The 23,784-nt window shown below is 60.0% G+C and overlaps 3 protein-coding genes and 1 pseudogene across 7 annotated transcripts; 3 read left to right on the top strand and 1 right to left on the bottom strand.

Annotated features, from left to right (window-relative positions):
• The first annotated feature begins 1,883 nt into the window (after positions 1-1,883).
• On the top strand, positions 1,884-10,031 carry CDH24 (cadherin 24). Of its 2 annotated transcripts, none has more exons than XM_090055369.1 (12): positions 1,884-2,042; positions 3,237-3,505; positions 3,706-4,000; positions 4,121-4,231; positions 4,860-5,027; positions 5,191-5,378; positions 5,669-5,922; positions 6,078-6,214; positions 7,330-7,451; positions 7,556-7,661; positions 7,742-7,984; positions 8,418-10,031. In XM_090055369.1, the coding sequence occupies exons 2-12, from the start codon at positions 3,329-3,331 to the stop codon at positions 8,912-8,914; spliced, it is 2,298 nt and encodes a 765-aa protein (XP_089911495.1). In that variant the 5' UTR covers positions 1,884-2,042; positions 3,237-3,328; the 3' UTR covers positions 8,915-10,031. The 2 variants fall into 2 exon arrangements, with proteins under 2 accessions (XP_089911495.1, XP_089911494.1); XM_090055368.1 differs by having other exon boundaries at positions 1,887-2,042; positions 4,112-4,231.
• A 262-nt stretch (positions 10,032-10,293) lies between these two features.
• LOC149862424 (proteasome subunit beta type-5 pseudogene) lies at positions 10,294-12,319 on the bottom strand (annotated as a pseudogene).
• Positions 12,320-14,100: 1,781 nt separating this feature from the next.
• Positions 14,101-16,576, top strand: PSMB5 (proteasome 20S subunit beta 5). Its single transcript, XM_090054448.1, has 3 exons — positions 14,101-14,338; positions 14,983-15,289; positions 15,998-16,576. Exons 1-3 carry the CDS (start codon positions 14,135-14,137, stop codon positions 16,294-16,296), a joined length of 810 nt encoding a protein of 269 aa, XP_089910574.1. The 5' UTR covers positions 14,101-14,134; the 3' UTR covers positions 16,297-16,576.
• Positions 16,577-17,554: 978 nt separating this feature from the next.
• Positions 17,555-23,337, top strand: C6H14orf93 (chromosome 6 C14orf93 homolog). 4 transcript variants are annotated; one of them, XM_090054419.1, is made up of 7 exons: positions 17,555-17,801; positions 20,165-20,812; positions 21,058-21,321; positions 21,405-21,466; positions 21,727-21,830; positions 21,992-22,104; positions 22,213-23,337. In XM_090054419.1, exons 2-7 carry the CDS (start codon positions 20,309-20,311, stop codon positions 22,618-22,620), a joined length of 1,455 nt encoding a protein of 484 aa, XP_089910545.1. In that variant the 5' UTR covers positions 17,555-17,801; positions 20,165-20,308; the 3' UTR covers positions 22,621-23,337. The 4 variants fall into 4 exon arrangements, with proteins under 4 accessions (XP_089910545.1, XP_089910546.1, XP_089910544.1 ...); XM_090054420.1 differs by lacking the exon at positions 17,555-17,801 and adding an exon at positions 17,954-19,592 and having other exon boundaries at positions 20,117-20,812; XM_090054421.1 differs by lacking the exon at positions 17,555-17,801 and adding an exon at positions 17,989-18,026 and having other exon boundaries at positions 20,117-20,812.
• The last annotated feature ends 447 nt before the right edge of the window (positions 23,338-23,784 follow it).

Raw genomic sequence — 23,784 nt, 5'->3', positions numbered from 1 at the left:
TGACACTTTAAGGGCTTTTTGGTAGGTTAAAAAAAAAAAAAAAAAAGTCAAGTTACTGTCAGTTTTCCACAATTGCCAACAAGCTGTAGGATTTTTTTTTCCATCTTGTGTAAGGGGACAAGGGGGATTGAAAGGGAGGAGTTGTCACCTTCCAGGTGCTTCTGCAGGGGAAAATTTAGGAGGAAACTGGAAAAAAATGTGTGTGTGTGTGTGTGTGTGTGTATGTAAGCACCGATTCATAATGTGCATTATTAAAAAATAATCATAGTGCCCTCACCACCTGCTGCCCCTGCAACCCCTCAATCCCAGGCATGATTTACACTGCCTGTGAATACTTGTGTTGTGTTTGTAGGAGCCACCAGAAAGGGGATGACTCTTGCCCTTTTCATGGATTTTTTCCTTCCCCCCCTTAAGAGGGGAAAAAAGAATCCCTCAAACCTGCAAATGATGTAGGTGAAAACCTCGTTTCCCTCATCTGAGGATTAGAAAAACCCTTAAAAATGTCAGTAACAGGCAAAGAATTAACTGAAAATGCAACATTTCCTTAGGATTTTGACTAGAGCTTCCCAAAAGGGGGGAAATCTGGACAAGATGGGGGGGGGTGCATATTTCCCACTTTTTTCTCCCCCCACAACCATAACGAAACCTGACACAACTGTGTTGGTCTCCTACCCCCCGTGGGGAAACCAGGGCTTTATTCCTCTCTGGGGCAGAAGGATTTGAAATCCTAATGAGGCAAAGTATGAATATGAATTAGATGCAAACGTGTGGTTTAAATAAGAGGGACCCGGCAGGCCCATTAGGCCTGTAGTGCTGCCTGGGGTGGGGGTGGGGGGGATGACGGGGTGTCATTTGGGGGCATTTTTTTCCCTCCCATTAGGACTAATTGTAATGAACAAATCTAATTAAGCAAAATGAGCAGGTTGGAGGGGGGAGGATGTCCCCTCTTTTGTGTCCTTTGGGGATTGTAGGAGGAGGGGTCTGACTCCTGCATGGATCCCCGGGGGGTGTTGGGGTAAATGTGAAGGTGCCCAGAAGGGGAAGGAGTAGGGCCTGATCCTGCGGGGGGCTGGGACCTGACCCTGACTGAGCCCTCTAGGGAGGAGGGAAGGGGGTTTAGGAGGCACCAGGGAGCACCCTGGTGGGGGTGCAATGGGGGCGGGGGGCAGGGGCTGATGATGCTGAGGCCCAAGTGGCAGCAGGGAGGGGGAGTTGGAGGCGGAGGCAGGGGTGCAACCCAGGGGTCTGGGTGAACGTACCTTTCCCCTGAATCCACCCTGCCTGTAGGCTGACCTCTGACCCCAGTGCCCTGCTCACCCTGAGGCCTACTCATAGCCCTCCCAGTCATCCTATGACGGGTGTCCCCACATGAGCACCCCAGGAGGAAGGCTGGGGTGGGGATGATGAAGCCAAGATTGCCCCAAACTGCCTGTTCCCTAGCAGCCCCTCAGCCCTGAATTATCCCCCAGCCCTGCCAGTGCCCTTCACTCCCGCGCACAGCCCCTCGCCCCCAGCTGCCGTTGGTACCGCCTGTGAATCCTTAACTGTGGGTTTAAAAAAAAAAAAGAGCTGCTGAATATTTAAAAGGCGGGGGGTGGAGGGGATTTGTGGGGGTGGGGGGGTCACCTGGGCCTCTCCTGGCCTGCACCCCCCCATGTCCCTCTAACCCCAGGGCCCTGCCCCCACCCCCCCACCGGAGCCCTGAATTATTCACAGCCGCGAAACTTTGTGCATCTCTAATTAAGCTGCCATTAAATATTGATTCCGACACCCGCGGGGCCCGCGCCATCCCCCACCCCCACCCCGCGGCGACGGGCGAGGGGGCAGGGGCTGCGGGTCGGGACTGAGGGGCAGGGGGCGGGGCGGGCTGCCCGGCGGGGGGGCTGCTGCCCTCATCCGCATCCCCCCCCCGCGGCAGGAGGGGGCGCGGAAGCGGCGGCGGGAGGGGCGGGGGGCGCCCGTCGCTGCAGAAGGACCCGGCTCCCTCCAGCCGCCGCCGCGTCGCTGCCGCCGCCGCCAGCGCCGCCGCGGGACCGGCCCAGGTGAGCCCCGTCCCCCCGCGCCCGCCCGCCCGCCGGCGCGGCCATCGCGCGGCCGGGCAGGTCGCGGCTCCGTCTGGCCCCGGGAAGCGGCGGCTCCTCCGCGGTTGCGCTCACGCGGCCCCGGGGGGCGGCTGCGGTGCCCCTCGCCACCGACCCGCAGCCCCCCTGCCCCTGTGGTGCCCCTCACTCCTGACCCCTATCCCCCCTGCCCCTCGCTCCCGCCCTGCAGCCCCCTCGACCCCCCCAACCCTGCGCTGCCCCTCACTGCCAGCCCACAGGGCCCCGTCCTGCTGAGACCCTCTGGTTCATGTCACTGGTGGGTCACGTCGTGTCCCGTCCCGTTCCCCACCCCCCTGAACCACTGGGCTCAGCCTGTTGGTTTTTCTCCTTCCCGTGGGTCTGAGACACTAATCCCCCCAAATCCTCTTAGAGATGGGGCGTGGGGTGGGGGGGACAGACAGATGGGGTGGAGACAGGCGGGCAGACCAGGGACGTGTGGGTGAGGGCTGGAGGGTGCCTATGAGGCAAGGGGAGCTGGATAGAGGAGCAGACTGGTGGTGGAGAGGTCTCCAGCTGGGGGGGCTGGATGAACGGGCAGACAGATGCACGGGGCATGTAGAGTTGGATGGATGGACAGGCATGTGGGCAGACAGATGGAAGGTGTCTGGGGATGGCAAGGGTGGGTGGGTGCGTCGGGGTGGTGGGGATGGATGGTTCTGCAGACAGATGGTGGAGAAGCCTCCAGCCAGGGGGCAGTGGATGGATGGAGGGATTGCAGGGAAAAAGGGAAGATGAGGCTGGTGGAATGGATGAAGGGTTCTTATGGAGGAGGGAAGTGTGGAGATGGACGTACATGGGGAGATGGAGGGGGCATGTAGGGGTAGATGTAGGGCTGGATTGAGAATTAGGGGATGGGTGAATGGGGTTTATGGGGATGGGTGGATGGATGGAGGCTATGGGGATGGATGGATGGGGAAATAGGGATCACAGATGGGTTCAAAGGCAGGCAGAGAAGGATGGAGAGAGAGGTGGGTGGATGGTGAAATTCAAGAGAAAATGGATGGGTGGAAGGCAAGTGGATGAAAGGATTGACAGATGGAGGCATGGATGGCTGGGCAGCTGGGCACATGGTGCCTGCCAGGTGCAGGTGGGCACCAGAGGGGCCATCCTGCTGCTGACGCCTGCTCTCTGCAGGTGGCCCATGGGGTAGCCGTCAGGGCCCATGGGCAGCACGGCCCTGCAGGGCCCCGGGGCAGTGCCGAGCCAAGCCAAGCTGTGAGGACGCCATGGCCGGGTTGCTGGGGCTGCTGCTAGCCTGGCTGGGTGGCTGGGGCTGTGCTGGCCGGCTGGCATCACCCTGGGGGGCTGAGCACCCCCTGCCCCGCGCCCGTCGCAGCTGGGTTTGGAACCAGTTCTTCGTCATTGAGGAGTACGCTGGCCCTGAGCCTGTCCTCATCGGCAGGGTGAGCTGGGTGCAGGGCTCTCGGGGGACAGCAGTGTGGCTGGGAGCCCAGACATCTGGGTTCTCTCCCCATTGTGGGAGGTGACTGGAAGCTGCTGGGTGAGAGCAGGGAAACTGGGCACCCAGATGCTTGGGTGGACACTGGGGCGGGGGCTGCATCCTGGATGCCCGGGTCCCAGCCATGGTGGGGGTCCCTCACAGCTGCACACAGACGCAGATCGGGGTGAAAACCGCATCAAGTATGTACTGTCGGGGGAGGGCGCCGGCACTGTCTTTGTCATTGACGAGCACACGGGTAACATCCACGTGACCAAGACGCTGGACCGGGAGGAAAAGGCGCAGTACACACTGCTGGCCCAGGCCCTGGACCGTGCCTCCGGCCGCCCCCTCGAGCCACCCTCTGAGTTCATCATCAAAGTGCAGGACATCAACGACAACCCGCCCGTCTTCCCCCAGGGGCCCTACCATGCCACTGTGCCCGAGATGAGCAATGTGGGTGAGTGCCCTGCACCCATTCCCCCGGCCCCATCTACAGCTCCCTGCTTACCCCCATGGGCACTGCCACAAGGGAGGTGAACAGCTCCTCATGGCCACCCCTCTCCCGCAGGGACTTCAGTGATCCAGGTGACGGCGCACGATGCCGATGATCCCACCTACGGGAACAGTGCCAAGCTGGTCTACACAGTGGTTGAGGGGCTGCCCTTCTTCTCTGTGGACCCCCAGACTGGTGCGGGGAAGCAGGGAAGGGCTGGGAACAGGGGGCGGGGGCCACAGACTGGGAGCCTCACAGGGTACCCATCAGGGAGGCTCCCCTCCCCAAGGGGTTGCTGATGAGCTCAGGGTCCCCCCAACCCCCACCTGCTCGCAGCCTCCAGGTGTTCATCTGTCCAGCCTACATCAGTAATGTCCATCCAAACAGTGCCCATTGCACCCACCCATTCACCCACCCCCTGTCCATCACTCTGTCCACCTAACCAGTGCTCACTCCATCCCATCGATCCATCCATCCTCTTGTCACCAGCTGTTGCATGTAGGGTAGGTGGCTGTGGTTGTGGCCATGAATGGGTGATGCTTTGGCGTGTCACGCCTATGTCTGATGTGTCACTCCAGGTGGTTTGACAGCCCCCAGCATCTTCATGGATGGGCAGGCCAGGCATGTGTGATGGGCCGACAATGTGCCCATTCTCTCCTCAGGGTAAGGGGCCATCCACTCATCCTCAGCATACATTTCTCCCTCTTCCCTTACATCCATCCATCCATCCATTGCTTGCTCCATCCATCCATCCATCCATCACTCAGTCCCTGCAACCTCCCCTGGCTCATTGCCTGTTTATCCCTCCCCCGCCACCCTGCAGGTGTGGTGCGCACGGCCGTGCCCAACATGGACCGGGAGGCCCAGCCCGAGCTGCGCGTGGTCATCCAGGCCAAGGACATGGGCGGCCATGCGGGTGGGCTCTCAGGGAGCGTTACCGTCACTGTCACCCTTAGTGATGTCAACGATAATCCACCTAGGTTCCCACAGAGTGAGTACCCAGCCCCAGGGGTGGTCACGAAGGTTGTTGGGGTCCAGGGACAGGGCTGGGGGATTGGGCAGGGCTTTGGACTCTGGGGTGGGATTTGGTTGAAACTATGAAACTATGGGTCAGGGTCTCAGGTGTTCCTGACCCATGTCTCCCCACTTTACAGGCTCATACGAGTTCTTGGTGCCTGAGACGACAGTGCCGGGGGCAACTGTGGGGCGGGTGCGGGCGCTGGACCCTGACGAGGGCCCCAATGCACAGCTCAGCTATCGGCTGCTGGATGGTGGTGCTGCCGGGCCCTTCACCATCCGCACTGATGCCCGTGGCCAGGATGGCGTCCTCACCCTCACACAGGTGCCCCCAGCCCCACCTGGCCACTGGGGTCCTGCAAATACCACCCCCAGCCCTGCCTGAATGCCAGGGACCCACATAGCTCCCATCCCCACTGCTGCCCAGATGCCTGAGTTCGTTTTCCCCTTGTATTTGACCCTGGATACCTGCATCTCTATCCTGTCCCCTGACTCCTGAGTTCCCCCTGTCCCTGGACACCTGAGTACCCTTCCCTGCCCCAGGATTCCTGGGCCCTCTTTTGCTCCCGGATGCCTGGGTCCCCTCCCTCCCTGGCTGACTCCCATGTCCCGCAGCCCCTGGACTTCGAGACACGTCGTTCCTACAGCTTCCGGGTGGAGGCCAGCAACACACAGCTAGACCCACAGCACCTGCGCCACGGCCCTTTCAAGGATGTGGCCACAGTGCGTGTGGCTGTGGAAGATGCCGACGAGCCACCTGCCTTTGCCCGCCCAGCCTATCGCCTGGCCCTGCCTGAGGACAGCCCCCCTGGCGCCTTGGTGGGCCAGGTCAGCGCTGCCGACCCCGATGTTCCTGGCAGCCCCATCCGGTAACTGCTTGGCTGGAGGGGGGCATTAGAGCCATGGGGGGGGGGCTGTGAGGCAGGAATGTGGAGTGTGGGGGGCATGGGGGAATCCAGGGGGCAGGTGGGGACCATGGAGCAGACATGGACCACTTGCCACTCCTCCCCTCCTCCCTGGGCAGCTACTCAATCGCACCACACTCGGACCCCGACGGCTTCTTCCACATTGGCCCCCAGGATGGTGCCATCCGCACAGCGCGGGGGCTGGACCGTGAGGCGCGCGCCTGGCATAACCTCACTGTGCTGGCTGCACAGCTCGGTAAGGCTGGGGCTGGGGGGGCAGGGACAAAGGGGCAGGGTTGGGGATGGAAGGAGTGGGATGGAAAGGGGAGGGGAGGGACCAAGGGCTGGGGGCAAACCAGGCTAGAGGGGTCAGGCTGATGGGGGGCAGAGCTCGCAAAGCAGAGGAAGAGAGGGGGCAGGGCTGGGGAGGAGTGGACGGGGCTGGCAAGGTGGGGCAAGGCTAGTGGGGCTGGCATGGCCCATTGACTTGGTGGCACCATATTCACCGGCCCTTCCTCCCCTTTCCATGTCTGCGTGTTGGTGGCGTGTCTGTTGTGTGTTGGTGGCATGTTGTGGCCATTGTATTATGGTGGTGGGTGGATGATGCACTCGGTGGTGGCCTGTCCATGGTATGCACTCACATGTGTGGTGTGTACATTGAATGTTGAATGTCGGTGACATGTCTGGGTGTGTGTGTGTGGGTGCCATGTTTGTTGCATGGTGATGGCATGTCTGGCTGTTGGTGGCATGTTCACTGCATGCTGTGGGCCTGCTGGTATGGCCATTGTGGGTGGGTGGCATGCTCATTGCCTGTCGGTGTGCTGTTGATACATCCTGTGTGTGTGGGTGGCATGTTTATTGCATGTTGGTGTTGTAATGGTGTGTCCATTGCCTGTTGGGGGACGTGTTTGTCCTGTGTTGATCCCATGCTGTTTATGAATGTTCATTGTGATGATGTTCTTTGCCTGTCACTGGTGTCTGCGACACTGGCATGTTCATCCCATGTTGCTGTCATGTTTGGTGGCCGGTCTGTGCTACCCATGTTGGTTCCCCTGGTGGTTGGCATGGCCATGCGTGGACTGGCGGACCTCTGGGGTGGGTGGTATGTTGACTACATGTCACTCCTGGGTGCCCATCACGGGCACTGGCCTGCTGTATATCGGCATGTGTGGCTATACATGGATGGCATATCATTACATGTGCTGTGTGTCTGGCATGTGCCTGGTGTGTCACTACATGTGTGTCTGATGTGTGGTGACACGTGGGTGTGCTTTGTATGTGGCATGTGCCTGGCATGTTGTGTGTCCCTTGCACTTGCCTGACAAATGGTGGTGTGTGCCTGGCGTGCCCGTGCCCATCTCTTGCTCTCAGACAGCCCGTTGCAGGCCTCCCCAGTGCCCGTGGCCATCGAGGCTCTGGACGTGAATGACAACGCACCGCAGTTGGCCCCGAACTATGAGCCCTTCGTGTGTGCCAGCACTGCGCCTGGACAGGTCTGCCCCAGGGGATGGCTTGGATGCCTGGGTCCCATGCAGGGGCTGCAGGGGGAGCTCGGACACCTGGGTTCACCCTCTCCCACTCCCCCTCCCTCCTGCAGCTGATCCAGACCATCCGTGCGCTGGACCCAGATGAGGATGGGGCCACGCGAGTGTCCATCCGGGCAGTACCCAGCTCCACTGACATCACTGTGCGGGACAACAGGGGTGAGGCCCCGCCCCCTGATGCCCCTGTGCCATACCCCATGGCCCTACCTGCTCACAGTGTGCATGTCTCCGCCCTGCAGATGGGACGGCAGCGCTAGTGCTGGGCGCACGGGGCCTATGGCGCACAGGGTCGGGGCCCCTGCTGGTGCGGCTGGAGCTGGCGGACGGTGGCCACCCCCCCCACACGAGCTCAGTCACCCTCACCCTGCGTGTGTGCCGCTGCCGGGGGCTCCCCCGTGCCTGCGCCCCCCCTACACCTGCTGCCCCTGGCCTCAGCACCGCCGCCCTGTTGGCCATCCTTGCTGCCGCCACTGCACTGCTGGGTGAGTGCCCACCGGGCTGGGACAGTGCATTGGGGCAGGGGCTGGGGGCAGCACAAGAGGGTGGGGCCAGTCTGTGGGAAGACCTACTGCCAGGAGGAGGGGGGACCTAAGTGCAGGGCAGGGCAGGGCAGAGTATGGGCGGGAGCTGTGGTTTGAGGTGTGGGGCTGGGGATGACACAAGGGGGTGGGCCATGACAGAAGGAGGTGAGGCCTGAGTGGGGGATGGGGCCTGGACAGACGTGGTGCTTGCAGATCAGAGGGGGCAGAATCAGTGCTATGGAAGTTGGGGACATGGCTTGAGCTAGGGCAAGGCCACTGCTCTCGGGCTGGAGACATGAAGGGGGTGGGGCCAGTGCTGTGGGAGTGGGCCCTGTGAGGGGACATGGCCAGTGCTGATGCTGCCGTCCTGCCCCGCCCTGCCCCACCCTCCCAGGCCTGGTGGGGCTGTTTGGGGCACTGCGGCGGCGCAAGCCGGGGGCACGGGCAGTGCCAGAGGATGAGGACGTGCGTGAGAACATCATCAGCTATGATGACGAAGGTGGAGGTGAGGAGGACACCGAAGCCTTCGATATGGCAGCCCTGCAGCACCCGCCAGGGGGCCGGCGCGATGTGCGGCCACGAGCCCCCGGCCCCGCACCTGCTCCTCGGCCTGGTCCGGCCCCCCGCCATGTGGCTGGGGCACTGGCAGCGCGGCTGGGTGTGGTGGATGCGGACCCCTGGGCACCACCCTATGACTCGATCCAGGTATATGGCTACGAGGGTGCTGGCTCGCCCTGTGGCAGCCTCAGCCCTCTGGGCTCGGCCTGTGGCGACAGTCCTGGTGACGACCCTGCCCGCGGCCCTGGCGATGATCCCGATGATGACTGGGGGCCGCTCTTCCGCACCCTGGCCGAACTCTACAGCAGCCATGAGGGGGGCGCCCGCCCCTAATGGTCACCACGGGCCAGGCCACACCCAGCGTCTGACCACACCAAGCAGGTCATGCCCACTGCCAGGTCATGTCCATCGTCTGGCCACCTCAGACAGGCCATGCCCATTGTCTGACTGCATCTGTCAGGCCACGCCCATTGCCTGGCCACCTCAGACAGGCCACGCCCACCAGGCCACGTGCACTGTCTGACCATGCCTAAAGGCCACGCCCATTGACAGGCCACGCCCATCCTCTGGCCCACCAGATGGGCCATGCCCCTCAGGCCACACCCACTGCCTGACCACACTGAATAGGGCATGTCCACTGGGCCATGTTCAGCATCTGCCCACAGGGAGCAGGCTGTAGCCACTGGGACATGCCCATTGCCTGGCTACTCCGGAGAGGCCATGCACATAAAGCCACACCCATTGTCTGGCCACATCTGGCAGGCCATGCCCATCAGGCCACACATGGCAGGGCACGCCCACAAGGCCATGTGGTCACCTACTATCTGGTCACCTGAAGTGTACCACATCCATTATCTTGAAGGCTGCGCTCCTAAGGCCACACACATTTTCTGGCCAAGCCAGTCAGTATGCCACCTGACTACACTCAACCAGGCCACAGCATCACCTGACCACATCCAACAGGTCCCACCCATCTCCTGATTGCACCTATCAGGCCAGGGTTGCACCAAACAGCCACAGCTATGCCACAGACCCCCGACCCCCCACAGCTTGTCATTCACTGAGGCCATGCCCCCCACCCAGGCCAAGCTCCTCCCTCATAAGGTATACTGCCACCAGGTCCCACCCCCCAGGCCACACCTCCCCCACAGACCACATGGGACAGGCCATGCCCTGCTGGCCACGCCCCCTCCCTGGCCACATTTGCACAGATCACCTGAGAGAAGCGAGGCACCCGAAATCTCTGCTCTGCCTCCTGGCCTGGCCACATGGGCCATCCCCCTATCCAGGCCCTGCTCCACCAAACAGGTCATGCCCCTTTCCAGGTTCTGCTCCTCCCCCAACAGACCCAGGGGGTAGGGGGAGGGGCCAGAAGGGGTGAGACTTCCCATCCATGGGGGCGGGGGGCGGAACCATGTTATAATTTCGTAATAAACACTTTATTTTGTAAATCAGGGCCTGGACGCCTAGGTTCTCTCCTGCTCTGGGAAGGGGGTGGGGGCTGAGGAGCTCAGCGCCCAGACACCTGGGCTGTCTCCCCACTCTAGGAGGGGAGTGGGAAAGTGATGGGCCCTGGGAGCCCAGACTCCTGGTTTCTCTCCCAGTTCTTGGAGAGGAGAGGGGAGGTGGGGTTTGGCGGGGCACTAGGAGGGCAGTGGGGCCTGGGGGTGCTGGGAGCCTGGACACCTGCCCTGGGAGCAGGGTGGGTTAGAGCTGGGGAGACTGGGAGCCTGGACTCCTGGGGTCTCCCCTCAGTTCCAGCAGAGAAGTGGGATCTGGGGAGGCAGGTAGCCCTGGATGTCTGGGTTCCTTGGGGTGGGTGGATAGGGCAGTAATGACTTTTCCGGCTGAGGTGTCTTTGTTCCCAATGTAATTTATATGCAAATGAAAAGAGGCGGGACCTGGCTCCCCCCCACCAGGCCAAGGTGCCTCGGGAATGACAATGAGGGGGGACATGGGTGGCCTGCTGAGATCTAGCGATGGTGCTGGGCTGCACTCGTTCATGTTGGCTTGTAAACTTCTCTGCCAGTGTGTACTGGATTGCACTGGTCCATGCTGGTTAGCAATGTTCCACGCTGGTGTGCAATGATTTGTACTGGCACACACTGGTTACTGCTGCTCCATACTGGTACTTACTGGTTTTTCCTGGCCCCTGCTGGTTAGTGATTCTCCATACTGGTGTGTACTGGTTTACACTGGTCCAAGTTGGTTGTTAAAATTCTCTGTTGGTTTATAGTAGTCCAAGTGGGTCAGTAAGGGTGAATTCTGGATTATACTGGTTTGTACTTGTCCAAGATGGTCAGTGACATCCCATGTTGGATAAATTGGTTCTTGCTGGTTGAAGCTGGTGACATTCCACACTGGTTATACTGGTCTCAGGGGGTTAGTTATTCTCTGTGCTGTAAGTTGCTGGTTTGTACTGGTACAGGCTGGTGAGTCATGCTCCATACTGGATTGTACTGGTTTGTACTGGATACCTTGGGCTGCTGATGTTATCTGCTGGATTATACAGGACCACACTGGTCAGCAATACTCCATGCTGGTTTGTACTGGTCCATGGAGATAATTAGTCCTCTGTTCTAGATTATACTGGTCCAGGTTGGTTAGTCACACTTCGTGATGAGTTATACTGTTTTTTTGCTAGTCCAAGCTAATTACTAAGACAGTTACGGTTAGTAGTGCTCCTTGCTGGCTATATTGGTTTGTACCAGTCCATGCTGGTTATCCATGCTGAATTATACTGGTTTATATTGGTCCAAGCTGGTTAGTCATGCTCTGTGCTGGGCTGTACTGGCCAAGTTGATTAGTTCTGCTCCATGCTGAATTATACTGGTTTCTGTTGGTCCATGCTTGTTAGTCATGCTCTGTGCTGATTTATATTGGTCCAAGCTGGTTAATTATGCTCAATGCTGGCCTATACTGGTTTCTACTGGTCCATGCTGGCGCTCAGTTCTATGTGCCGCTTGTCCCTGTCCCGCTGCTCTGATCGCCGGTCCCTTCCTCCTTCTCTTCTTCCTGTTCCTCAGGCATCCCTGGCCCCCAAGCCAGGTGGGCCAGGTCAGCATGGGCCACCCAGCGCCAGCCACAGGGCCCCACATGCACCACATCCACAGTGCCACCAGAGTAGGCGTCACGCCGTGCAGCCTGGGCCACAGCACGCCGGGCCAGTGCCACAGCAGGGCCAAGTGCCAGGTCCTCACGGTATGCCCCATCCAGCACCCCATAGGCATAGGGTGAGCCCGAGCCCACGGCCACAGCCGCCATGGGCAGCCGCGTGCCATCATCCGCCACATACCACAGGGCTGGGCCACCCTGGTCCCAGCCACACAAAGCAGCTCCCAGGCTCAGGCCCTCGCCCCGGCGACGCCACAGTGTGCCCGCCAGGATGACTGCTGCCTCAGCCACACGGGGCTCCCGCCCATTGCTGTGGCGCCGCAGGGCCAGTTGGCAGCTCAGCCCCCGCAGCCAGGCCCTGATGTCTGCCGAGGTGCCAGAAGCCGTGGCCACCAGGTGGGTGCTGATTGGGTGCAGCTTGCGGGCATTCGGGCTGGCCACGTAGCCGCTGCATGAGGCCCGGCTGTCGGCGGCTGCCACTACTCCATGGTGGCAGCAGAAAGCCAGCGTGGTGGTGCCATGGGGCAGGGGGCAGGGTGGGCCCTGCAGTGCTCTGGGGGCCCGAGGGGGCCATGGCACTGGCGGAGAGCGGGGCCGCGTACTTGCCACCTCCTGAAGGGCCATGGCTATGGGGTGGGGAGGGGACAGAAGGGACATATAAGACAGGAATGGCTCCTCCCCTCCCTTACCACAAGGGACGCGGCTGTGTCAGCACCTGTTACCCTTCAGCACTCGCCGAGGCCCCAACGCCGCGTCCCCAAGCGGCAGGGGAGGGGAAAGGGAAGCGGGGCTGAGAGCAGGTCCTTGGGAGTACACAGACCCCTTGCGTGGCTGCTGGGCTCCTAGCACTATTACTCACCCCCTTGCACAGGTGCCAGGCTCCTTGCACAACTGTTAGGCTCCTTGTATGGCTGCTCACCTCCTTGCATGGATGCCAGGCTCCTGACATGATTGCCCCCACCCTAGCACAAGTGTCAGGCTCCTGGAAGAAATGCCTGAGCCCACTGAATGGGTGGGCCAAGTTCCTCGTATGACTGGTGGGCTCTTGGCATGATGCTCATCCCTTTGCATGGCTGCTGGGCTCCTTGTACAGTTGCTCACCCCCTCACACAGCTGCCAGGAGTCTCAAAGGAATGCCGTAGCCCATTCCATAACTGCTGGGCTCCTTACACAAGTGCTTACCCCATGGGCTGCTTTCATGATTGCCAGGCTCCTTGCACAATTGCTCACCCCCTCGCACAGCTGCTGGGTTCCTCACAAATGCCTAGTTCATTGCATGGCTTCTAGGTCCCTTGCACGACTGCTGGGGTCCCTCAAAGGACTGCTTGGCTCCTTCAAGCACTGCTCAGCCTGCTTGGCCTCTTGCAGAATTGCCTAGTTCCTTACACACAGTCACTGGGCTCCTTGCACAACTGCTGGTCATGGACATGCACTGTGGGGGAGATGCTTTTCCATGTGTAAAGCCTGCACACAGTGCAGCGCAGTGCCCTGTGTACAAGGTAAGTGTCAACCTCAGGGGCTGATTGGCACCACTGCCAGGTGGGAAGCTAGCCCAGAGAACAAGGGGCCCTTGCATATTTTTTGCAGGGGGGAAATTTGCACAGGTGAGGCGGCTGTACCTAGCACCCTGCTGGAGGGAGGTGCTGATGCCCAGGGGTGTCACATAGACCCATCTCACAAGCCTCTGCACATTCACAAAGTAGCAGGAGGGGATGGACCCCAAAGTCCCTGGAACTTCTTTGCACTGAGCTCACACCAGCCGGGCAGCATGTGTGAGGTGTGTTACACACTCACATGAGGGAGGGCTGAGTGAAGGGGAGACTGAAGCAAGCTTGAACACCATGTGCGAGGGGCTTTGCATGGATGTGAGGGGCTTTACACGTGTGAGAGACTTTGCCTGTGTGTGAGGGGCTTTACAAGGTGAGGGCGTTTGCTGGCATGTGAGGAATGTTGTATATGACACAGGCTTTGCACACGTACAAAGCAGGGTGGGGGCTCGTGCACTCTCTCACCTTCCCCACCAGAGGGCGATGGGGCACTCACTGCGAGGGGAGGAGCAGCACCCTGCCCTTACTAAAGATGGAGGCCCGGTGCCCATGGACAGTTGCCTCCTCCCTCAGTATACATGGCCCGTTCAAACCCCGCTCATGTTAACGGGAAAGAAGCGACAAAGCACTGCCAATACTAAATATGGCGACTGACCCATATGTGCTTCTCTGCCGTCACCAATATGGCCACCACGTCCCCAGCCGCACGCTGTGCCCTGACGTAAGATGGCGACCGGCCTCAAAGCCCCCGGTAGATAGTGAAGCCCGGCTGCCCACAACAATGGCTGTCTCGAGGCCGCCGAGTCATGCTCGGCCCTCACCCAACGTGGCGGCCGGCGCATATGACGCGAGATGAAGCCCCGCCCCCCCCTGCCCGGCGCCCTCACCCAAGATGGCGCTGGCCAGCCTGCTGCAGCCGGAGCTGCCCGTCAACCGGGCCGGCTTCTTCGGGCTCGGCGGTGCCTGCGATATCCATGTGCCGGCGCCCCGCGAGCCCCTGGGCCCGCCCGGCCTGGCCACCGCCGCCTGCGGGCCGCCTGCCGCAGAAGATGCCGGGATCGAGCTGCTGCACGGGACCACCACGCTGGGCTTCAAGGTGGGGGAGGGGAGACCCTCGTCCACAGGGGAGCAGGGTCATGAGGGAACCCTTCAGGGAATCAGTGGGGCAGGACAGGACTGAGGGGTGGACAGCTGCTTTGGCCCCGATCTGTTGAGGTTAGCATCACTCATGCCTCAGCCTGGTCGTCCATCTTGGCCCCAGTCTATTAGTCTGTCCCACTGGCTGAGGTTGGCATCACTGCTAAGTGGTGTGAGTAACCATCTTGAATTGGCAATCCCTGGGCCATAATTGTTGTCTCAAGGGCTTGGGCAGCTGTTTTGGCCCTGTGTCCACTGGTCTGCGTCTCTGGCTGAGTTTGGTGTCTCTGTCACGTTCTGGGTGGCCATGCTGGGTAACATATTTTAGCATTGCAGCTGTCTTGTATGGCATCCATTGTTGTGTCTGACTGGCTGAGGTCGGTCTCTTGTACAGGTGGTGGGAAGCCATCATGGGTGGTGTCCCTTAGCTTCCCAGACTGGGAAGAGATGCCACCTTGACCTGACATCTGTGGGCCTGCCCATTAGCTGAAATTGGTGTCACAGTCTGAGCAGCCATCTTGGCCCAGGGTCCGTTGGCTGGCTGCCTGGCTGAGGCTGCTGCATTTTGAGGCTGCTTCTAACATGATCTGTGTTCCCTTCCAGTTCCAGCATGGTGTGGTGGTGGCTGTGGACTCGCGGGCCACAGCTGGCTCGTACGTGGCCTCACAAACGGTGAAGAAGGTGATTGAGATCAACGCATACCTGCTGGGCACCATGGCAGGTGGTGCAGCTGACTGCAGCTTCTGGGAGCGTCTGCTGGCCCGACAGTGCCGCATCTATGAGCTCCGCAACAAGGAGCGCATCTCGGTGGCAGCTGCCTCCAAGCTTCTGGCTAACATGGTCTACCAGTACAAGGGCATGGGGCTCAGTATGGGCACCATGATCTGCGGCTGGGACAAGCGGGGGCCTGGTAGGTGCCTTCTCCTCACCCCATTCTACCACCTGGGGTCAAAACCCTCTCATGCCCAACGCAGGAAGCAAAGCATATGTCACACAATCTTTACTTGGGCAGACCATCCTGATGGGTGATTGCTCCTTTCCAATATAGCTGCTCGCCCCCACCTATTTTCCCTCATCTAACATGGCTGCCTATTCCCCATTAGTCCCAATGGCACAGAAGCCAAATGGTTCCACATGCTCCTATCACTAAATAGGACAAATGACCCTTACGTATTCGATAGGAAGTGAATCCATCTCCAAGATGGTAGCTGTGGTCCATGAGTCAAGCTGTGCCCTCACTTAATATGGTAGCCAGGCACCAGCCATCTGATAAGAGGTTAAACCTGGCTGCCCTCCCCAAAATGGCTGATGTTGGGTGGGGACTCTCACCCAACCTGGTAGCCAGCCACTATACAGTGAATGGGCCAAACCATTCACTCCTGGCACCCCCAAGTTCACCCCTTCCCCGTCCCCCCCCCCCCCCCCAGATCTGGTGCTCCCATATTCACCCTCACTTCCCACCTTTCTCTCTGGTGCCTCAGGTCCTCAGGGGTGATCTCCCCCACGGTGAGATGACAGGTATCCAGTGGCAGGCCCTGTCTGTGGAAAGCAAGAGGGCCCACGGGGATATGGTGGCATCCAGGGCAATGACACCCCCGCTTTTTTACCACTCCCACAGGCCTCTACTATGTAGACAGTGAGGGGAACCGCATCTCAGGCACAGCCTTCTCTGTCGGCTCAGGCTCAGTGTATGCCTATGGGGTGATGGACCGTGGCTATGCTCCCGACATGACGGTCGAAGAGGCCTACAACCTGGCCCGACGCGCCATCTACCAGGCCACATACCGTGATGCCTACTCTGGGGGCGTGGTCAACCTCTACCACGTGCGCCAGGATGGCTGGGTCCGTGTCTCCAGCGACAACGTGGCTGACCTGCATGACCAATATTGCGGCACCACAGAGGGCATGCCTGCCTGAGGGCACAGACTGTGGGCATGGCTTATCCAAGACGGGGAGTAGCCTTGGTGTGGAAGCGGATGTGGTTTAACTGGTGACAGGAATGGCATGGGGTGTGGGTGAGATTAAGTGACATGTATTGGCCACAGGGGTGGGACATTAGGGCTACTAGGATAATACCTTACCAACTAAGGGAAGGTCTGGGGCTACAGATCGGTAGGGGATGTTATGGAGGGGGAGGGGGCAGCCTGCTGTGGTGCCACTGGTTACATGGGGGTTACATATAAATCTTGTCTCCTGATTCCTGGTTGTTCCCTGTCTTTCATGAGGGAGCTGTGGGGGGCCATAGGGCAATGGTGCAGGGGGGGCCATTTCTGCCTGCCGCAGCCCCAACAAGAGGCATGGTGGGTCCGTGGAACAAGAGTGAGCTCTGGCCATGGGGCACAGTTCCTGGCTGCAGGTGCACCGTGCCGGTTGGCAGGTGTTGGCTAAGGGGCTTCCATCATTCCCATCCTACAGGCCCCTCCAACCTGTGCAACTCTGGTGTCTCCCAGCTACCTTCAGAGTGCCAGTGGAGCAGCAGGGTGTAGCTTCCCCACTCCATCTTGCCTGTGTGGGATTGGGTGGGGGCTTGCGCCTGGTGCAGAATAACCCTGGTCTCTCCCTGGGTCCCATTGACCACCCATGGTGGGACAAAGGACCAATGTATGGGGTCTGAGCAGGGGTGTGTGGAGGGGATTGCGGCCTTGGCCAGGAGGAGGGGCAGGGGCAGGTTTGGATGTACATCTGGGGTGGAGGCAGGCCTTGGAGGGGCGTACTAGGAGCTGGGGTGAGCCTTGGAGAGGGTTATCTGGGGGGCAGACCATGACATTGATCTAGTGCAGGAAGAGCAGAGACCTTGGAGGTGTCTGAAGATGGAGGGGGTTCTGGGGGCAGACTTTGGAGGGGGCTGTGGGAGCTGGGGCTAGATTGGGGGGTGTTGGTGAGGAGGTGGGGAAGGAAGGGCCTTAGTGGGGTTCTGAGCCAGGTTGGGGGTAGGTGCAGGTTGTCTGAGTGGGGGCGGGATGCGGGGGGTAGGTATCTGAGTAGGAGGCAGGTGGCTAGGGCAGGCCTGGGGGCGTGTCTATGGCAGCAGATGGGGTCTGGGGAAGATGTGTGGGGGTTAAGAGTTTAAAAGGGTGGGGGAGCAGGTGTGGGACAAGGGCAGCAGGGCTTGGGTGGGACGGGAGGAGCAGGGGGCACTGGGCAAAAACAGGCCTTGCTGGACATGCGGGGTAGGGGGAAGGCCCTGGCTGGAGCCTGGTTAGAAGTTGCGCTATGGTGTGGGCCTGACGCAGGGCCCCCTGGCAGGGCCCTGCTCAGGAATGCGTGTGCAGCTGGGGCGTGTGCTTGCGTGTGTGTGCCCGCGTGCCACGGCCTCGGCCAATGGGAGCGGGCGGGGGTGGGGCGGAGCGCGGGGGCCTAGCCCCCCCCCCTTGTGCACACACGGCCACACGAATACAAAGAGGCACCCGCGCGACCTTCCCGTATCCTTTACCCAGGGCGTGGGGGTGGGGGGCGGCCCCTTCTGCCCCTGCCCCCACAGTTCTGCCCTGCCTGGGGCCACAGAGAGGTTGGGGGGTGCGTGTACAACAAGGGGGGGGAGCGTGGGGGGTGTGGGTGTGGTGGAGGGATAGAAGACAGATGGACATGAGGATGAACAGAGATGGAAGGAGACCCTCTGAGGGATGAGTGGATGGGAAGATGCAAATGTATGTGGACACACAGGGGTTGTATTTGGATGGACAGAGTGCGGAAGGGACATGGAGATAAGAAAGCAGGGATGTCTTGTGAGAGAGGGATACCTGTGTGGATGGATGAAGGGATGCATCTGGAAATATAGAGGGATTAGCAGAGAAGTGTGTAGGTGGATGGATAGATGAATGGGTGCATGGGGAAGGGAGGCTGCGTATGGGGGATAGGGCTGGGTGGATACACCAGTATGTGGAAGAGGCCTTGGATGGGTGGAGTGGGTGGGTGGATGAAGGAATGTGTGGGAATGGATTGAGAGGTAAGTTGGGACAGATGGATGACGGTGGGGCAGATTGAGTGCCATAGGACCAACAGTTAAAATGATCCTGGCCAGGATCTGCATTTTTCTGGCTCCCTTGCATGGGTCTTTAGCAGCAGGAGGGATTATTTTGGAGCCTGTGAAAAATGACTGAGTCAGGCAGGGGGTGATGACTCCCCGCCCCCCAGGCCTACTGGTCCACAGTGGGGCTGTATCTTCCATAAGCCTCACACAGTGGCATGGTGGAGAGATGTGGCAGCTGAGATCTGGCTGGTGTGACCCTGGGAGGCTGGGGGCAAGAGTGGGCCAGGATGGCACGGTCATGGTGGAAGTTGGCATGAGGGTCGCTGGGGTAAAGGGGTCAGTATGGCAGGAGTGTGTGGCCATGGTTGGACTGCTGTGCCTGCTAACAGGAGATCATGGAGGGTGTTAACAAGGAGTAGGGTTGGCATAACCTGTGGATGTCAGGGGCAAGATTGGCCAGGATGTGTGGTCACGGCAGAGGATAGCATGAGGGTTGCTAGGAGTAAAGGGGCAGCGAGGCATTGTGTGTTTGGCCTGTAAAGAGGAAACAATGGAAGGTGGTAACAAGTGGATTTGGCATGACCTGGGCAGGTCAGCGCTAAGAGGGGGCCAGGCTGGCATGGGCATGGCAGATGCTAGCATGAGGGCCTCTGAGGTACAGGAGCAGGTGCGATGGGAACATGTGGCTGTGTTCAGACTAGTGTGGCCTGGTTATTGGTGTGACTGGAAAGGCTGGCCACCATACTGGGGGGGGGGGAAGGATTGGTAGTGTGGGACTGGCAGGGCACGATGGAAAGCAGGCTACAGGTTGGCAAGATGCTGTTGGTTTGTCCTCTCCTGACTGAACCAGGGCAGGGGGCTGATATAGGCCAGGCCTGGAGGTCACTGACTCATCAGGCAGCCCAGCCATCCAAGATGGCTGCCAGACGGCCGTGAAAAAGGCCCGCTCTCGACGTCCCCCCTGGCAGGGGCCCCGCCTCTCCCTCCTCTCGCCCCACTCCTTCCTCCCCCTCCCTCCAGGGCCCGCTGAGCAACAGCCCGCTCCAGCCAATCGCCTTCCCCCGGCTGCTGAGGCGCTGGCCAATGGGTACGCGGGGGGAGAGCGGGCGGGGTGCTTTGTACACGGCCGCGGCGCCCGCAGCCCCTCCCCTCCACGGCGGGAGCTGCACACGCGGCATGGAACGTTGGGGAGCGAAGGGTTCCTAACCGCTGGGCCCCCACGAAGCAGCCTCCCGGCGCTTGGGTATATTAGCATATATGCAAATGAGGTCTTTGCTTCTATGAAACCCATGGGAAACTAATAGCCACAGCCCCTGTGTTATGGAACAACTAACAGCCCCCCCTACACACACACACACTTTCCCACTCTGGGTTCACATCAAGCCTTATGGTCATGTGGTCTTGGTCACGCCAATGTCCTGTTGCCAGTCCCATCCATCCCCCTGCTACTGCACAACTGCCTATCTTCAGATCACCTTGGCCTGGGCCCCTTGCAGTCCCCCTCTGGCCCTGCTGGAGCCCACCACTATCCCATCCCAGGCAATGCTGGGTCACACCCAGGTCTTGACAATGGCCTGGGTCATGGCGGTGACCCCTGGGTTGTGCTGTCCCCTAGGATTATTCAGCCCTGAATCTTGCCAGCCCTGCTTCATGACTGCCCCTCAAATAGGCTGACCCCTGGCCTGCCATGACAGCCATCTCATGGATCTGGCCAGCTCCAGTCCCTTCGCAACCTGCCCTGCAGTCCTGTTTTCCCCTTTGTTGCAGGTTGTCTGGAGCTCCTTGCTTTCCTTAACCCCCTCTCAAACACCCCAGTACCACCTTCCTTCTGGCAGTGCCATGGCCTCCCGTCTCTCTTCAGAGGCCTCTCCCAGGAGACACCAGGCCCAGGGCTGCAGGTCTGCCCACATGTGGTGCATTAGCTGAGGAGCTCCTTTGCGCCTCTCCCACCAATCTGTCATGTCATTCAGTGCCACCATCTTGTTCTCACCTCCTAATGCCAACGAGGCCAAGTGCTGTTGCTGCACTTGCAAGAAGGAGCCAGGGGTGGAGGCGGCCTCAGGGGGCGCACCACCCCCCTGCACTCCCATCACGGTCTCCGGGCATGGCCTGGCAGTGCAGAACTCGGAGCAGCTCCTCCATGTCATCTACCAGCGCGTGGATAAAGCAGTGGGGCTGGCCGAGGCAGCCCTGGCTTTGGCCAAGACCAATAATGAGACCTTGAGGCGCCTAGAGGAGGAAGTGGGGGCACTAAGGAGGGGAGCCCCTGCTGCTGTCAAAGCGAGCCCCACACCAGCCCCTGAGGAGCTCCTGGAGGATGAGGAGGAGGAAGAGGAGGCTGAAGGCCTGCGAAATGGCGTCCAAGTGGTGATCGAGGAGTTGAGGCAGCTGGGGGCAGCAGCAGGACCACCTGGACGCCTGGCTTTCTCGCCCACGCAGCCTGCAGATGGCAGTCTCAGTGGGGTAAGTGAGGGGAAAGTGAAGCTCCACCTTGGCCTCATCTGACCAGGGGCAGATGGATCATGCATATTTGATGGCTGCTCTTGCCTCCCTGCCAAAGAGCTGCTCAGGACAGCAGAGATCCATACCGGGAGTCACGCCAACTGCAGCTTGGCTCCGGGGCTGCTTGGTGTTGGGGCAGGGGGGGCTGGGATAGCACAGGGTTGAGTGGTGTCAGCAGGGCTGATCTCTCCCTCTCTTTCTCCCAGGTGCTGGATGACCTGCCTCCTTCAGATGTGCCCCCACAGCGAGCAGTGGTGTCAACCTACTCCATCGCCCCCTCCCCTCCTGCCCAGCTGATGGGGGAGCCCTCACCCTCGCCCTCCTACTCTGAGGAGCTGCCCCACAGTGCTGCCTTTGAGGCTGCCAGCCGGGGGGAACCCCGGTTTTCACTGGGCTTTGCCAGTGCCCCTTGCCGGAGCCGGGGCAATGGGCCCAAGAACGCCCGGCGCAAGAGGGACCTGGTGCTCTCGGTAAGCTGGGGCCTCCAAGGCCAGTTGGAGGTGGAGCATGGGTGCCAGGGGATCCTGTCACCACAGTCTCTGTGTCCCCACAGAAACTTGTCCATAATGTTCACAACCACATCACCAACGAGAAGAGATTCAACGGCTCTGAGAGGTGAGGTCACTCCCGTGGACCCAGGAGTCCTGGGCTAATCCACTGGACTCCATCCTCTTTCCCGAAGCTGGGGAGAGAACCCGGGAGTCCTGGCTTCTGACTCCTCTGCTCTAACCCACTAGACCTTATTCCCCTTCTGAGAGCTGGGAAAGAACCCAGGTGTCCCTGCTCCCTGCCTCCTGCTCAAGCCACTTGATGATGGGGGTGTGTTGGTAGGACTGGGGCTCTGGGATGACTTCCATCCTCATGTCTTCTCCCAGCATCAAGTCCTCCTGGAACATTGCGGTGGTGAAATTCCTGCTGGAGAAACTGAGGCAGGAGCTGGTGACAAGTCAGCACAACTACACTGACAAGGAGCTGAAGGGTGAGAACCCTCTGGTGGGCTGCATCTTGACCTCGGTGCCCTGCTAGGTGCCTACTCGGTGGAGGTCCTGTCTTGCACTCTGACCTTTGACCCCGCTCTGTGCCTACTAGGTAGCACCTCTATCCTGCATTGACCTTTGACCCTTCTCTGCCCCCCCCCAGGTGCTTGTGTGGCCTACTTCCTCACCAAGCGGCGGGAATACCGCAACTCCCTGAACCCTTTCAAGGGGTTGAAGGAGAAGGAGGAGAAGAAGTTACGGAGCCGGCGCTACCGAGTAAGGGGGTGCCCTTGATACTCCAGTAGAGTGTAGGGGTGATGGGGGTGGGATGACATTCTGGGGGTAACTAGTTTGACTGGCTCTTTTATGTTCCTTCAACCCCAGCTCTTTGCCAACCGCTCAGGGGTGGCACGGCTGCTGGGCCCAGAGGAGCAGCGGCTGTGGGAGGGGGTGACGGAGGAGCTGATGTCAGATGAGGAGGACAGCCTCAGCGAACCGGGGGTGTGGGTGGCACGGCCCCCCCGCTTCCGCGCTGCTCCCCTCACCCAGCTCTGCTACCGCCTGGACATCAACTCCAAGCATGGTGCTAAGGCCAATAGGGTGTATGGGCCACCCTCAGAGCGGCTGCCCTCGGCTGAGGTCCAGCTGCTGCCCCCTCACCTCTACAACCCTCACTTCCAAGAGCATGAGGAGGAGGGGGACACAGGCACCCCTCCCTACACCCCGAGCAACAAGGCCTTCTGCCCCAACCTCAGCTCCTTCATTGAGATCAAAGTGGAGAAGGATGAGTGAGCCAAGAAGGCTGCCCTGCATCCACGCAGCTAAGAGGGCCCATGAGAGGCGTGGGAAAAGGGGGGATGGAAAACAGTGTGCGGCTTACCCCACTGCACCCATGACCGAGGTGGAAAAAAAAATGGGTCACCAAAGATGGATGCTACATTTCCAGGATGGCTGCCATGGGCGATGGAGATGGGATTAGCGACCCCGCAGCTCAGGATCAGAGATCGAGGTGGAACCAATATGGCCACCACACCTCCAAGGTGGTTCAAGGGGTGGTGTGAACAGAGAAGGCCCCTTCTGGCCACCACAGCCCTCACACTGGATGAGGAAGACAAGTGAACCAAGATAGCGGCTTGGTAGCCAAGATGGCCCCCATGGGGAATTTCACCCTAGGGACTCTGGGGGGGGGCAGGAACTTCAGCCCCCTGTTAGCTTCTTCCTTCGGCACGAGGGTGACCCCCTCCAACCATGATGGCCACTTCCTATGAAAGATGGCTGCCCTGCAAACGAAGAGAAAACAGGTCCATTGGAGTTTTGAGATGAGGTGTAAAACACTGGGAAGCTTTGGGGAGGATGGGGTATAGGGTACCCCATTCCCTGGGGTGGTGGGAGGCTGGAGAGCTGGGCAGTGGACAAAGTGCAAGGGGCAATCCCCCACAATACAAGGTGTTTTTCACCATTGCTGTCTTGTGCCTCATTTTCATCTCACAGAAACGAAGCCAGTGCCTCTGGATGTCTGGGATCTCCCCACCTAGGGGAGAGCAGTGGGATATAGAGCAGGGGGCGGGGCTGGCAGTTCAGACCCCTGGGGGGGGATCTCGGGGCCTAGTGCACAGACACTGGGAGCCAGAGGGAGGGGGATACAGTCCAGGAGGGGGGCCTGGAGAGCAGGGAAGAGGGGCTGTGGGGCCATTGGGTTTTGTACAGGGGCTGTGAGATCCCCAAGTTCTGCTCTTGGCCCCGGGCATGGGAACCATGCCTAGCCCAGACTTGTACCCTGATGGCTGCTCTGGCCACTTCTGGAGGGTAAATGGGGCTGTCAGGGGTAACCTCCTAACTGTGCTTGATGGTTGGATGTATTTAGCATATACAAATTGGGGATTTGCATATATGCCCATGCCAGGCCCTGATTCCATCTGGGTTGGAACTTGCCCCCATTTTTGTGGGGACAAGGGG

The sequence above is a fragment of the Crocodylus siamensis genome, chromosome 6, assembly GCF_052110815.1.
Source record: "Crocodylus siamensis isolate JL-2025a chromosome 6, ASM5211081v1, whole genome shotgun sequence".
Classification (NCBI taxonomy): Eukaryota; Metazoa; Chordata; order Crocodylia; family Crocodylidae; genus Crocodylus; species Crocodylus siamensis.
This window is presented reverse-complemented; position numbering and strand designations above follow the sequence as displayed.